Raw genomic sequence first — 15,379 nt, 5'->3', positions numbered from 1 at the left:
GTAACTCTGGACCCTATCCCTACCCTCCAGCATATCTACCTCTTCCCCCATTTTAGTGTCATCTTCAAACTTGCTGAGGGTGCAATTCATCCCATCATCCAGATCATTAATGAAGATATTGAACAAAACAGCCCCAGAACCGGCCCCTGGGGCACTCTGTTTGATACTGGCTGCCAACTAGACATCGAGCTGTTGATCACTACCCGTGGAGCCTGACAATCCAGCCAATTTTCTATCCCCCTTGTAGTCCATTAATCCAATCTATACTTCAACTTGCTGGCAAGAATATTGTGGAAGACAGTATCAAAAGCTTTGCTAAAGTTAAGATATATCACATCCACCGCTTTCCCCATATCCACAGAGCCAGTTATCTCATCATAGAAGGCAATCAGGTTGGTCAGGCATGACTTTCCCCTGGTGAATCCATGTTGACTGTTCCTTATCACCTTCCTCTCCTCCATGTGCTTCAATATGGATTCCTTGAAGACCTCCTCCATGATTTTGCCGTGTACTGAAGTGAGATCTGTCGTTCCCCTGGTTCTCTTTCTTCCTTTTTAAAAATATGGGCACTATATTTGCCTTTTTCCAACCGTCAGGGACCTCCCCCAATCGCCAGGGATTTTCAAAGATAATGGCTCTGCAGTCACATCAGCCAAGTCCCTCAGCATCCTTGGATGCATTAGATCTGTTTCCATGGACTTGTCCATGTCCAGCTTTTCTAAATAGTCTTTAACCTGTTCTTTCACCACTGGGGGCTGCTCAACTCCTCCCCATACTGTGTTTCCCAGTACAGCAGTCTGGGAGCTGACATTGTCTGTGAAGACCGAGGCAAAAAAAGCATTGAGTATTTCAGCTTTTTCCACACCATCTGTCACTATGTTCCCTCCTCTATTCAGTAAGGTGCCCACACTTTCCCTGTTCACCTTCTTGTTGCTAACATACCTGTAGAAACCCTTCTTGTTACCCTTCATATCTCCTGCTAGCTGCAACTCAAATTGTGCTTTAGCCTTTCTGATTACACCCCTGCATGCTCTAATGATATTTTTATATTCCTCCCTAGTCATCTGTTCAAATTTCCACTTCTTGTTAGCTTCCTTTTTGAGTTTAAGCTCACTGAAGATTTCACTGTTAAGCCAAGCTGATTATCTGCCATATTTGCTATTCTTTCTGCATTTCGGGATGGTTTGTTCTTGCACCCCCAAAAAGGCTTCTTTAAAATACAGCTAGCTCTCCTGAACTCCTTTCCCCCTCAAAAATTATTCAAAGACAAAGGGGAGAGGATGGTGACACAGAAAGAGCAGAGCAGGTAGGGTGAGAATTGCAAAAGGAAGACCAGGTCTGAGATGTAGGCAGTGGCTACATGGTGAAGAGTTTGGAAGGAAAGGACAAAAGTTTGAATTTAACGTGGAATGCATTGGAGGGCCAGCAAAGTGACTTAAAGTTCATTTTGACCATAGGGAAATTTACTAAACAATTCCCTCCATGTTTATCATCAGTTTTATTAATTCATCAGACACATGCTGCACACAATTAAACCCATTTTATTTTGTAAGGGACTATGCTATGTTGCGGGGGGTGGGTGGGGGTGGTAGAATATTCACATCCCTGTGCAAGATAAATTTTGCTGACATAGGCTATAATGTAGACATAGCCTGAGTCTGATCATTTAAATCTGTTGTTCAGATGCACTGAGCCGTGGCTGAGGGCTAGTGCCACTAAACCCATCCTTCAGGCATCACAGTAGGGATTGAAGCAGATTTTTCTTTATTGCTTTTGTCGACCTACTCATGAATTTCAATATTTAGAATGTTGAATATAGAGACCAGAAGTGGCTCCTTTAGAATTGCTGCAGCTTGCACCATGAATTCACAGTAATTCCACATGCAAAAAAATGCTACTTAAGTTTTTAAGCACTTCACAAATATTATTTTTAATGTGCCCATTGAAACACACACAATAGATATTGTCAAAATTTTACAAAACAGTAATTGTCTGTACTTCGCTCCTTACTTATATTCTGATTCATTCCCTTTGAAATCTTCAGCTGAAGATGGATCATAGTGAGCCTTAAACTAACCAAAATGGCAGTAATTTGAAAGTCCCAATTTGGCATAGAGATAGTCATCACTGAGGAACCATTCACATGGGAGACTCAAACCAAGTACTTATTCAAGAGTGATAACAAGAGCTTCCCTGCTTGGGCTGTGCATTATGACATGCCCAGTCTTGAAAGCTTCAGAGTCAGCCGTTGATGCCCTCCATAATGGTATCTTGTGATACTACCTCTACCTTCAGGAAATACCAAAAATAATGGAGATTTTAAAACAGATTGTCGTGTTTGTGTTCTTGAATGTGCTTTACAGTGCCCCAGATGCCATGCTAGAGAGGCCATTTTAGAAATAATGTTACTACGGTAGACCGTGAAGTTGGCCCAGTGTGGGATGGTGGTACTGAAGAGCTAAATATTATGATGTTAAAAATTGAGCTGTTAGAGAGAAACAAATAAGCAACTCAATCCTCACAGAAATGCAAAGAGAGCATTTCTTTTGAAGGCTAGGGAGCTTGGGATAGGTATCCTCTTATTTCTAAGACCATGATTCAAAATTGACTTTGATTAGTAGTGAATGAAAGTTGTTACCATATGATAGCTGTTTGGTGGCCTGTGTGAAATGATTTGGTGACCTCTGGTCATATCACAAATCACCATCGCAACTGAAACTATTTGCTGGTGACCCTGAGAAGGTTGATCAAAGTTGAGGTACTTTAGCAGGGCATGTGGGGGCAACTTTGCATTATTACTGTGTATGCTCTAGGCAGTGTTTCTCAGCCTTTTGAAATTGGCAATCCCTTGTTCAAAGTAAAAAATTCTCTGCCCTCTTACATTTACTAAAAAAGTAAATGTGAAAAGAATAAAAAAATCCAGTAACAGCAATTAGCCTTATGATGTATTTGTGTGTGTTTAGAGAAACTGATGGAGAATACTTGATCTTTTTTGTGTGTGTGAGGAATAGGGTAGTGAAATTTTCTTTGCTTTAGATAGTAATACAATTTTTGATGCCTCATGACCCCTAATTCCCTTGTGTGATTCACCCTTCATTGCAACACACTAGTTGTGAAACACTGCTCTAAGAGTTTCTGTGATTCAATAGGACTTACGTCATCTGTGCTCTTAATTCAATGTTTTCATCAGCATTATAATGAATGCAGGGTGTTGTTTTTTAATTAACAGATTTGCACCACAGTTTATTAAAGAATTTAAAACTGAGAAAAAAAGAAAAACTGCTTTGATAATAGTAAGGCTGATAATTATCTATCAGTGGCAGTGCTGCAGTTGGGCAGTGTCATCATTAAATGCCTTAAAAATATAATACATCTATTAAGGAATGAGTGATGGAGAATAAATTACATGATAAAATAAAGCTTTTTTAATTTAGGTTTTTCAGTACAATGTCCTGAAATTCCTAGTGTAAAAACCCTACAATTGTCATAACTGCACTACTCCAAGTTACTCTTACTTTTGGAATAAGTACCATTGGGCATATTCTCTGCTGGTGTAACTTTATATCAGCAGCGGATCTGCGCCCATATGGCTATAACAGTTTTAGGGCATTTTGATATGTTCTGAACACTTTACAAGGACAGGTTTCAGAGTAGCAGCCGTGTTACTCTATATCTGCACATCACGCAACCACACAACAAAAACACTAACCCAGGAACCTATCCTTGCAACAAAGCCTGTTGCCAACTCTGTCCATATATCTATTCAGGAGATACCATCATAGGACCTAATCACATCAGCCACACCATCAGGGGCTCATTCACTTCACATTACAATGTGATATATGCCCATCATGTGCCAGCAATGCCCCTCTGCAGTACCATTGCCAAACCGAACAGTCTGTGTGTAAAAGAATAAATGGACACAAAATAGACGTCAGAATTATAACATCAAAAAACCATCAGCGGAGAAACACTTAATCTCTTCTGGCCACTCGATTACAACCTAAACATCGCATATTACATACAAAAAAACTTCAAAAAACAAGAACCTTTAAGCGAGAGACTGGCGAATGAATATTACATTTGCAGAAATTGGACACACATTCAAACTAGGCTTGAAGTAAAGACGTGGAGTGGATGGGTCATCTAACAAAGTAAAACTATTTTCCCATACTTAATCTCCCCTCCTCCAATTCTACATCTCCTTGTCCAATTGCTTAGAGAAGGGCATTTTCATTACCAACTCAAACAGTTCTTTTTCTCTCCTGCTGATAATAGCTCACCTTAACTGATCACTCTCCTTATAGTGTGTATGTGAACACCCATTGTTTCATGTTCTCTGTGTATATATATATCTTCCTACTGTATTTTCCACTACATGCATCCGATGAAGTGGGGCTGTAGCCCACTAAAGCTTATGCTCAAATAAATTTGTTAGTCTCTAAGGTGCCACAAGTACTCCTATTCTTTATGAGGACATTGACTTATACTACACCTCTATCCTGACATAACGCGACCCAATGTAAGGTGGGTTCGCATACAAGGCGGTAAAGCTCTGATACTCTGCTCTGAGTAGTGTGTTAAGGGTGCTGGGCCAGGCTAGGATCAAAGGGTTGGATAAGAGGCAGAGGGTTTCGGGGGCAGTCACGGGCTCCCTCTCCACCCCCCCAGGGTCTATGGGCAGGAGCTGTGGGGGGGCACTTTCGGGGGCCCCACAGTCCCAGAGCAGGGGCCGGGAGCAGCCCGCTGTGCATCCATTGCCCTGTCCCCAGCCATGTTGCTCTGGGGAGGGGATCCCCCCGCACTCACTGGCAGCAGCAGAAGCGGAGCAACGGAGCCCTAACCTGCTTCACTCTGCTAACTCCCAGCCATGGCGCTTCCCGCCGCAGGTGAGTATGGGGGGCCGTCCTTTCCCCAGCCTCCCTGCACTCACCTGCGGCGGGAAGCAGAGCACCGCGGCTAGGAGTTAACAGAGTGGAGCAGACTGGGGCTGCGTCGCTCCGCTTCCCACTGCAGGTGAGTGCAGGACCTTTCCGCCTCGCCCCAGCGACATGGCTGGGGCCTGGGCAAGGAAAGTGGAGCAGGCTGGGGCCATATTGTTCTACTTCCCGCTGCCGGTGAGTGCGGGGTGGGGCGTCCTTTCCCCAACCTCCCCAGACTTACCGGCGGCGGTAGCCCTGCCCCAGCCAGCTCCACTCTACCAGCTTCTAGCCGTGGCACTCTGCTTCCTGCCACAGGTGAGTGCAGGACCTTTTCCCAGCCCTCCTGCCCAGCGACACGGCCGGGGCAAGGAAAGTGGAGCAGGCTGGGGTCGCGTCGCTCTGCTTCCCGCCGCTGGTGAGTGTGTGAAGGGGTGTCCTTTCCCCAATCTCCCCACACTCACCGGCGGCGGGAAGTGGAATGGTGGAGTGGAGCGGGCTGGGGCCGGGCTGCTCCGCTTCCCGCTGCTGCTGGTGAGAGCCTGTCAAGGAGTGGGGACTGTGGCTAGGGGTCGGAGCAGTCAGGGGACAGGGGGTACGGGGTGGGGTCCTGGGGGTGATTAGGGATGGGGGGTCTCTGGAGGGGGCGGTCAGGGAACAAGGAACAGGGAGAGCCAAAGCAAGTTTGATATAATGTGGTCTCACCTATAATGCGGTGAGATTTTTTGTCTTCCGAGGACCGCATTATATTGGAGTAGAGGTGTAGTTGCATGCTACTTAATTTTTTGTCATCTATCTTATTTTGGAGCATTTGTCAGCAGCACATCGTTATTTTAAGTTTTCTCAGAAATTTATAGCGAATTGTATTAAAATCAGCATGTGGACCAGAGGATTCAAACAATGCAGAGCTTTTAAATTGATAAACACTATTCATAATGATTAAAGCTACAGTTTTGCCATGGAGGTTGTTGAAGTCACAGAATCCAGGACTTCCAAAGACCTCCGTGACTTCAGCAACCTGGCTGCCATGACTGGGCAGGGAGACCCCCGCAGCTCCCTGGCCGTGGCAGTGGCAGGGGGATCCCTGCAGCTATCCAGCTGTGGGAGGAGGATCGCCACAGCTCTCTGCTGCGGTGAGGCAGGGGGATCCCCCAGCCGCCATTGCGGGGGGGTGGGGGTGGGGCAGGAGGATCCCCGCAGTTCCCCTCTGTGGCGGTGGCAGGGGAGATCCCTGCAGCTCCCGCCACGGGGAAGTGCCAGAGGGACTCTCTGCAGCTCCCCACCACCATGAGGGGCAGAGGGACCCTGGGCTGCCCAGCCCCTTCCCATTTTATCATGGATATTTTTAGTAAAAGTCACGGACATGTCATGGGCAATAAAGAAAAATTCATTGAAACCTGTGAGCTGTTCCTGACTTCTACTAAAAATATCCATGACAAAATCTTAGCCCTAATCATGGTCTTCTCTGCTGAGGTATTTTAAGAAAATGAATGTGGTGTTGAGTGCACCATATGAATAAATTGATAGGCATTCCATATCAACAGAAGAGGAATCTGTCTATTTTAACTACCTTGTCTCAACAGTAATCACCAGTTTATCTGATGGTGTGTTTTGGTGCCTTTAATTTACTTCTCTCTGAATAAATTATTTGGTATATTAACATTTTTCTCTGTTCTTTGCCAGGCCGCTTACCCGTCAGGGCAGAATGCAGCTCCAGCCACATTGGTGTACCCCCAAACTCCTCAAACAATGAACGCACAGCCTCAGACCCGCTCTCCGGTAAGGGAGCACTTGTTTGCTGTAGTTTCTGTTCTTTCTCTCTCATTTGTATGTCTCTCTGTGTGTATAGTATCATTTCTCTGGAAAGTGTTTTATTGACTTCTAGAAGCAATTTTCAAACAGCAAATCTTTATTGCATTTTTAAACCCTTTCGTGTTAGGAAAAATTTCTTTTAAGGTAGCTAATATGAAAGGAAAGCGATGGAGAGATTCTTATCTACTTCCCAATGCCATGATTATTTTTAGTGAATTCTCACTCAGGTTCACCTCATTTTAGAAATTAGATTCATTATCAGTGTCTTTCTCTTTGCTTCATTTTTTTTCTTTATAGAAACATTTGATAAAATGTTAGAACAAAGATCAGTAAATGAAATTAAATCTCCAAAGTAGCACACTCAGTCTGCAGTGGCTCAGGAAACATTGCCTGAATCATTTCCACTGGATCAGTTCAAACTCTTTAATATATCACTATGTATGTGTACCTGCAGCTTTATATAGAGTTTCTGAATCTCAGAATCTTTTTGTGGTAAGGCCTTTGGATCAAATTTTGGACTCTATCATCCTCCTTTTATGCATATTTTAATACTGTTCTCCTATTTTAGGCCTCTGACTCTCTGAAACCAGCCTCATGTTGGGAAATCTGTGCTTGTAATAGAATACCATCTGATACTAGGAGGCCCTCCTGCAGCATCAGTGCTTATCCCTACTTTTGGAGGCAGAGTAGATCACCTCCGCTGTACCTGAAGCCTCAGCTAGCCCAGGGAGCAGCAGTGCCTCTGTCCCTTGCAGATCCACATCTCCTGTGTCATAACATTTTGGGTTACCCGCTAAAGTTGCTGCACCATCTCCAGCACTCTTCTTTTTTAAGAGTAGAATGCTGCTGAAGGGTGGCAACTGAAAGTCTTCGAGACAGCAGTCTTAATCAGGTATAATACACGGCAAGTGTCCCCCACTTCCCCAGCCTCTCCCTGCCTTGTGCCTTAACCCTCTTCTGGAACTTTCATCTCTAGGGAATTCAGAGAAGGATTAGTCTCTGTGGCCTATTAAGTCCTTGATCTCTGTGCTGAGAGAGCCAACTAATTCCAGGTTTGATAGTGTTTTTATGACATGGACAGCTGCACATTTGTAACTGGGCAGAGACCCCCAACTCATTTCATTTAGTCCCCAGTTCTAATCAGTAATGTGGGATACTGATGATGGTAAATCTTTTCTCTACAAGTGTGATCATCATCTTTATCTCTAATTGTTGAAAAGCAAGAGTAAATTTACATGGTTAGAACTTGAGCAAAACCTGACTGAAGAGCTGCATCTCTAAACCAGTTTTTTTGACAGCCCAGCAGAACAGTGCCAATACATTGCACAGACAACTGGAAGAGGAGGAAGGTTTTGGAACAGAATCCGGTTTACAGGTCCCTGGCTGGAAGAGGCTGGATAAAATACTGCATTGTAAGCAATATAACAAACTGTACTCCTTCTTGCAGGCAGTTGTGCCAATGGCACTGTTTAATTTTTTTTTTTTTTTTTTTACCACATGATTTTGTTGACTGATCTACAGAAATGCACTGATTGCTTCTTTACTAAAAACATGAGATACCATGGCAGTTTCTGCCAGGTTAAATGGTGAAAGAATGGTTTGGGAGGGTCTGATCTTTCAGGATTTAGACAGGAAGAATTTGGGCTTACACTTAAAGGGATGACACTTTCAGAATATTTGGCTGAAAATTCACAAAATTGTAGGGATTTTGCCACATCATTAGAGGAAATAATGAAGAAGAGTTTGTCTGCAGTTGTCAGCTATTTTTCTGTGGTCATGAACTATTTTATTTTAAACTATCCTGTATGCAGTTTTTGCCATCTGCTCTGCTAGTGACCATTACCACTCCATTACTAAAAAAACGCACGTATAACATTCCATTACAACCTCTATCCCCAAAACAAATGCATGACTAGCTGGTCCTGAACTACTCTTGCGTTTTGTTCTGGGTTTGATTTATTTTAGTTTTAGCTTCTTTTCTGGTGGTGATGGGAGGGCAAAGAGCTAATGAGGAAGATGGTGTGATAATTCCTTTGCCATCCTAGGATTCTCTAGTGTAGTCCAATCCATCATACAGCTGACCCCAACTGGTGAGAATAGGTAAGCTGTTGCACTGATGAAGTGACCCTAACACTGCATTCTAGAGCAGCCAAAGCTTACTCCATTCTATTTCTGCATTAAAGGGCCATTGACAATTGCACAGTCTAGGCATTTCTATTCCTCCCTGGACAGCTGCATTTGCAATTCAAGTGGCTTCAAATATTTTCCCATTTAGTTTTTGGAGTGTCATTTGTATTTGATACCAAGAATTTCAAACTTCAGTTCCAGTTGAGGAAAAAAGTTTTAAATACTGTTCAGCCCAAGTATAATTACTGTTTTACTTCCTTTTCCTGTTGTCAATCCCAACCCTAAACACTAGTTTATTTTAAAGCAATCTGTTTGATGTAGAGAAATTGCTGAAAAACATAATCTGGGAGACAGGACTGTAGTGGCTATTGTAATAACCCATAAAAAGTGATTATATTCATGCAGTGTGCAAAATCTACATCAACATATGTAGAAGTTGCCAGCAGTGCACAAAAGGGTTTGTGAGTGAGACCAATAAGGGCATGAGTGGCAGAAATGTTGGATCCAGATTTCACAGAAGGCTGTCTTCCTCTGTATCTACTACCTTCACCATCTAAAGGAAAAATAAAGTTTCTATTTTTACTCTGAGCCAGCAGTGACTACAGTTTGTTCTGTTGCTTACAGCTACCAATAGGAGTAAAGAATATTGTCAAAAAGAATTCTAAAAATCAATAGCCAATGGTGACCAGTGCAAAATAGATTAGGGTACTTTCCCACTAACTTTGAGGGTTTATTTTATTTTTTTCTTATAACATGTATTACTTTTTAATCATGGAATATATTTTGGCTTAAGTATTCTTAAGATGTAACTTTCCCACTCTTATTTCAGAGCCGATTAAAAGTTAGAATTTTCCTTGGAACAGTGATAAGACAGGTACTTCTGCTGTCAGGTTAATCAACACTGTTTATTGCACCTGACGACTCTCTTTGTAGGGATTTTGAAGCACATTGCTTTTTCTGCTTTCATTAGCAGATAAAATAGAGCCTGTGGTCCATCAGGAAATGTTTATGTTGGTGCCTTGTCCTTGTCAGGGGAACTGCTGTCCTGTTTTCTCCGATGTGAAACAGAAGAAATGAAACCTGTACTCTGCTTTTGGGATTCCTCCTGTGAAAAATCTGATTTGAATTGTAATCTGCACATCATCTCTTTAGAATCATCATAGTCTCCATTTACTAGTGCAAGGATCAATAAAGCCACCACCCTCCGATATACCTAAAGGTTTCAGAGAAGGATTAGAAGTTGGTGTACCAAGTGTTTCTTTAGTATGTCACATGACAAATTGCCAAAACTATTAAAGCTGAAATTTTAATTTTTTAATCTAATGAATTGACGTTTTCTTGTGTTTTAAAATCTGAGGCTTAGTGGAAATGTCACACAGGGGACAAGTTTAGGATGGAAAAGAAATAAAGTTGTATATGATTTGTGAATTGGTACTATAGATAATACTTTATACACTCTTATGGTAGAAATACACTATGTGCATTTCTCCTTCCTGAAGATTTTGATTATTCTGCATCCAACTGTAATGATGAGATGAAGGTAGGAGAAATATATAAACACTGTAGAATAAACTATAGTATTTATAGACTGCTGCTTGGAAGTATTAAATATACACAATTTTTAAAAATGTTTCTAAAGGGGAAAGGAAAATCAATTCAATCAGTGGTGAATGCTTGTTTTGCTTCTGTCGTATTTGGTGGTGTTAGGAATACTAAGAAGCAGAGAAATGGGGCTGTAAGCCAGCCTTACCCCATTTGCTTATTTTTATTTATTTATTTATCTGTCTATTACTTTTTCTATTTGAGTGAAGTAAAAACTCAGTAACTTGAAACCAAACTTTGTCACCTATTTAGAATATTTTAACTATCCCTGTAGTTTGTATACAAAATGTACAAACTTCACTTATAGGTGTACTTTTCTGCCCTTATTGTTCTTTGTTAAATTTCCATTTTAGAACATATAGTAGCACATGAGAAAAAAGTAATATGTATTAAATCAGTCTCTGCCCAAGTACCATGAATTAGCAGAGGTGTACTGCTTTGCTTGCTTCCCTACGTGTCTTACATTACTGGCAGGCCCAGCTAGCAATAAGGAGAAGTGCACACACAGTGTTTTGCTGCTGTGCATAAAAACTCAATGTGGGATCTAATTTAATGTACTCTGTTGAATTATTTGACTTGTTATTAATAGATTACCAGATATCATTCAAGGAAAGACTGGAGTTCAGTTAACACGCTGAGAATTAAGGGCTTAAATGCTTAACTTGATTTCTTCTAAGAGATACCCTTTCATTTTTATTTATATTTTTCCATGCCTTGCATTCATTTTTATTTCTATTTTAACACTCAGCTACTTACCAGATAATGTTCTAAATGTTCATTGACTGTGTTAAATGCTGAATCCTTTTCCCCATTATAATGTGAGAAGGTGGGAAGTGATTTAATGATATGAGTGCAGAACTGGGAAACAGGAACTCCTGAGTTCTGTCCAGGCTGTGCCATTGGCATACTCTGTTTTCCTGGACAAATCATGAGTTAACCAATTTGCTTCAGTTTCCCCATTTGTAAAATTGGGATAACAATACCTACCACCACATAGTGGGGTAGGATTATATGCTAATGTCTGTAATACTTTGAAGATGAAATGCACTATATATGTGCAAAATATTGTTTTACTCTTGTTTGCCTCACAGAGATTTGCATGTACTCCCTGTAGTGTGCAGGACACTAGAAGTGCGTACCTGGCTGTTAATTGCAGTGTTGTAAGCAGAGGTGTCCTCCACTCTCCAGAAACTTGAGTCAGTCAAAGCACTTTAAGGATATCCACTTGTCTAAAACACACAATATTTTTTAACTTAGGAAGTATATCTGTATTCATATAGTAGAATGCCTTTAAGATGACTAGCAGCTTTGGTTGTCTCTCTCTCTCTCTCCCAGCTCTTGGGCAGCACACTATCACTGGAGTGGTGTTGTAGTACCTGTCTGTCACTGTCCTTCAGCAGAGCTTTGACTTTTTGTGTGTTTTCTTGTGGGTTTATTTTGCATGTAGTGTGACATTTCGTGTTTTGTTGTGGGCTTTCTGACTCTTTGTGCCTTTCCTTTTGTGTTTATTTCTCCCGCCTTTCCTCAGTTTGCAGCGGGGCCTCGACCTGCCCATCACCAGGTACAGTACCCTTGCCCCTTCATTGTCATCCTAAACTAATCTGTTGTGGGAAAGGGGAGCTTGGAGGTTATCCACCTATTAACTGTAAAAATGCAGGCTTGCTTTGTGAGCCAGATCCTTTCCAAATGTTAGCACCTGCTATAACCTCAGCTAACAAGCAACCATAATACCCAGTGATGCTTTGCCTCCTAATTAATTTCACTGCACTTACTATTAACAATCCCATTAAAAACATTGCTTAGCTTAAAAAAAAATTGTGAGATTATTGCCAAGTATCTTTCAGATTTTCTTGCATTTGGGGGAATCTCTGAAACTTGCTCAAAACTTCAGATGATTTCAAAGGGGAGTACACACAGATTTCAATGGCAATATGACATCTAAATTCTTTTGAAAATATCAGCCTTTAAATTCTAATGGCTTTTAACAATGCATATTAGCTGCCAATTTATAGGGCTCTGAGGTATACTGCGTTTGAAGGATATTTGTCATTTGTTTGCTATAACGTGTATTACTGTATATAGCAAAGTTAAATTTCTAGGTGTCTGTGTGGTTTTCCTGATGGCTAAATTGAACTTTGTACGGAACTATTTAGCTGTAATTCAGTTCCTAAGCAAGGAAGAAGATATGAAAAAGTGTATGACCTCTCACGTATATGGCTCATATGTGTAACTTGCATTGTGAGAAAGCAAAGATCAGCAGCTCATTCTCTTAGTCTGCTAGTCTTTCAAATCTTTGAGTTTTAATTCAAAGGTAAAAGCAGCAAAGAGTCCTGTGGCACCTTATAGACCAGGGGTAGGCAACCTATGGCATGTGTGCCGAAGGCGGCACGTGAGCTGATTTTCAGTGGCACTCACACTGCCCAGGTTCTGGCCACTGGTCTGGGGAGATCTCTGAATTTTAATTTAATTTTAAATGAAGCTTCTTAAAGATTTTAAAAACCTTATTTACTTTACATACAACAATAGTTTAGCTATATATTAAAGACTTATAGAAAGAGATCTTCGAAAAACATTAAAATGTATTACTGGCACGGCGAAACCTTAAATTAGAGTGAATAAATTAAGACGCAGCACACCACTTCTGAAAGGTTGCCTACCTCTGTTATAGACTAACAGACGTATTGGAGCATGAGCTTTTGTGGGTGAATACCCACTTCATCAGATGCAGTCCGACGAAGTGGATATTCACCCACAAAAGCTCATGCTCCAATACGTCTGTTAGTCTATAAAGACTCTTTGCTGCTTTTACAGATCCAGACAGAGGCTACCCCTCTGATACTTGAATTCAAAGGTAGTAACTATGTTTTTTGGGTGGGGAAGATTTTAAAAGTTGAGTAGTATATATGAAAGTGATGGGAAACACTAACTGCAAAATTAGTTGAAATATCAGAAGTGATCAGTTCAGTCCAATAACAAACAAACGAATGGTATAGCATGGCCTACTCAAAGTGTCTGATAAATCTCTTTATATTTCAGCTCTCTTGTGTTTTATTTCATCCTTACAAAAACCAGTTTTCCCATACAATTTTTTTTTATGAGGGAGAAGATCTTAATAGATTTGATTATTTCTTTGTCACATGCTATATGCTTATGAGGACTAATACTGCTGCCACTGAAGTTCCTGGAAGAAGTTCCATTGACTTCAGTGGAGCAGAATCAGGTGCTTAATCAAGGACGGTTTGCTCCATGGGAAGGCATTACATTGGTCTAATTTCATTCATGCTAGTCAGTCTGAGGTCAGGTCTACACTCAAAAGTTAAACTGACCAAGCTACTGCACTCATAGTACCCTGAGCGATGTAGTTAAGCCGACCTAACCCCTGGTGTAGACAGGTTTAGGTTGATGGAAGAATTCTTTCATCCACCTAGCAACCACCTCTCAGGGAGCTTTATTAACTATACTGATGGGAGAACCTCTCCTGTTGCAGTTCTGAGTTTCTACATTGAAGTACTACAGTGGCGCAGCTGTGCTGCTGTAGCATTTCAAGTGTAGACAAGATGATAGCGGGTGGCAGAGACGCTATCTCATGGTATCAGGTGAGTCTGTTAGCAGCTACAATGAGAAAACTGTTATAGATACATTTGTTGTTCCCAGCATATACAGTCTCATGAGGAAGACATGCTTTCTAGAACAGGGCAGACAACAAGAGTTTAAAGAATAGTGACACTTAATGCACCTACTCATTCACTCACACACACAAACCACATGTCAGGAAGAAATTATCATTTGTTACTGTTTATGCATAGTTTTAAGCTCACTTGTTGCTGTGGATTGTACGGATAGGCTTATGGTGAGGGAAGAACCATTAAAGGTGAGTGTATTTGCACCTACCCTTTACTGTGTACTAATAAGCACTATGACAGAATTGGTAACTTGCTGTGAGACCTACCATTTCCTTTTCTTGACCTTCTCTGAAGTTCTGTGGTTATAAAAGGAGTTATGGGAAAACTAGTCACTGTTCAAAGATGAGGAACATTCATGAGTTCTTTTCTAGATCATTTACTAAAAGACAAAATTTGTGTTTAGTGTGTCCTGCTAAAATTCTCTCCTAAAATCAATGAGAACCAGGTGTACTCTATATATGCAGAATTTGGATCTGGAGATTTGCAGATCTTTAACAGTTAGCGGTTTATAATGCCAGTACAGCGTAATAGGTAAAAAGTGTTTGGTTGCTTTACAATTATAATTGAGTTAGGAATCCTATTACAATATGATTAAAACTGTTTTATCCATTGGACCCAGCTGTGACCCTATAACCAGGTTACAACCTGGGAATGTCCAAGGCTTTAGTACGCTTACAAAACCAATACATAGCTTAACTTTGCTGCAACCAGGTTCTTGACTCAGTTATAGTTGTTTTATAGACAGAATTATCTCTCAGAAACCAGAATTTATTAGAAGCAGTAGATAGCTCAGTTGTTTGAGTATTGGCTTCCTAAACTCAGGGTTATGAGTTCAATCCTTGAGTAGGCCACTTAGAGATGTGGTCAAAAATCTGTCTGGGGATTGGTCGTGCTTTGAGAAGGGGGTTGGACTAGATGGCCTCCTGAGGTCCCTTCCAACCCAAGTATTCTGTGATTCTAAGGCCTAGATTCTTATCTGTTCCCAGTATCCTCTGGACACAGTTCTCTGTGTGTGAGGGGGAAGAAGGGGATTGGTGCATAGGCAGGCTAATTCTGAGACTGATTCTAAGCCTGTGTAGTCCCTGGAGTAGTTTATATTCGGAGTTCTCAACCTTTTTCTTTCTGAGCCCTCCTCCCCCACAACATGCTGTAAAAATTCCATGGCCCACATGTGCCATAAGAACTGTTTTTCTGCATATTCAGTAGATTAAAAGCCAGGGCTGGCGTTAGAGGTTA

At 41.3% G+C, this 15,379-nt stretch overlaps 1 protein-coding gene across 22 annotated transcripts in view; it reads left to right on the top strand.

Moving 5' to 3' along the window:
• Window positions 1-15,379, top strand: part of EIF4G3 (eukaryotic translation initiation factor 4 gamma 3) — a 499,287-nt gene that overhangs the window by 259,695 nt on the left and 224,213 nt on the right. For 16 of the 22 annotated variants that reach the window (XR_012654775.1, XM_075060289.1, XM_075060273.1 and 13 more), the window contains 3 exons: window positions 6,603-6,698; window positions 8,030-8,143; window positions 11,989-12,021. Coding sequence is in view for 21 of the 22 variants with exons in the window: in XM_075060273.1 (XP_074916374.1) it covers window positions 6,603-6,698; window positions 8,030-8,143; window positions 11,989-12,021 (243 nt within the window). In the remaining variant the exon portion in view is untranslated. The remainder of the gene's footprint in view (window positions 1-6,602; window positions 6,699-8,029; window positions 8,144-11,988; window positions 12,022-15,379) is intronic. The other 6 variants (XM_075060286.1, XM_075060285.1, XM_075060278.1 and 3 more) reach the window with 3 other exon arrangements.

This window comes from Chelonoidis abingdonii, chromosome 23 (genome assembly GCF_003597395.2).
Source record: "Chelonoidis abingdonii isolate Lonesome George chromosome 23, CheloAbing_2.0, whole genome shotgun sequence".
Lineage (NCBI taxonomy): Eukaryota > Metazoa > Chordata > Testudines > Testudinidae > Chelonoidis > Chelonoidis abingdonii.
Note: the sequence above shows the minus strand (reverse complement) of the source record. Positions and strands in the feature narration are given on the sequence as shown.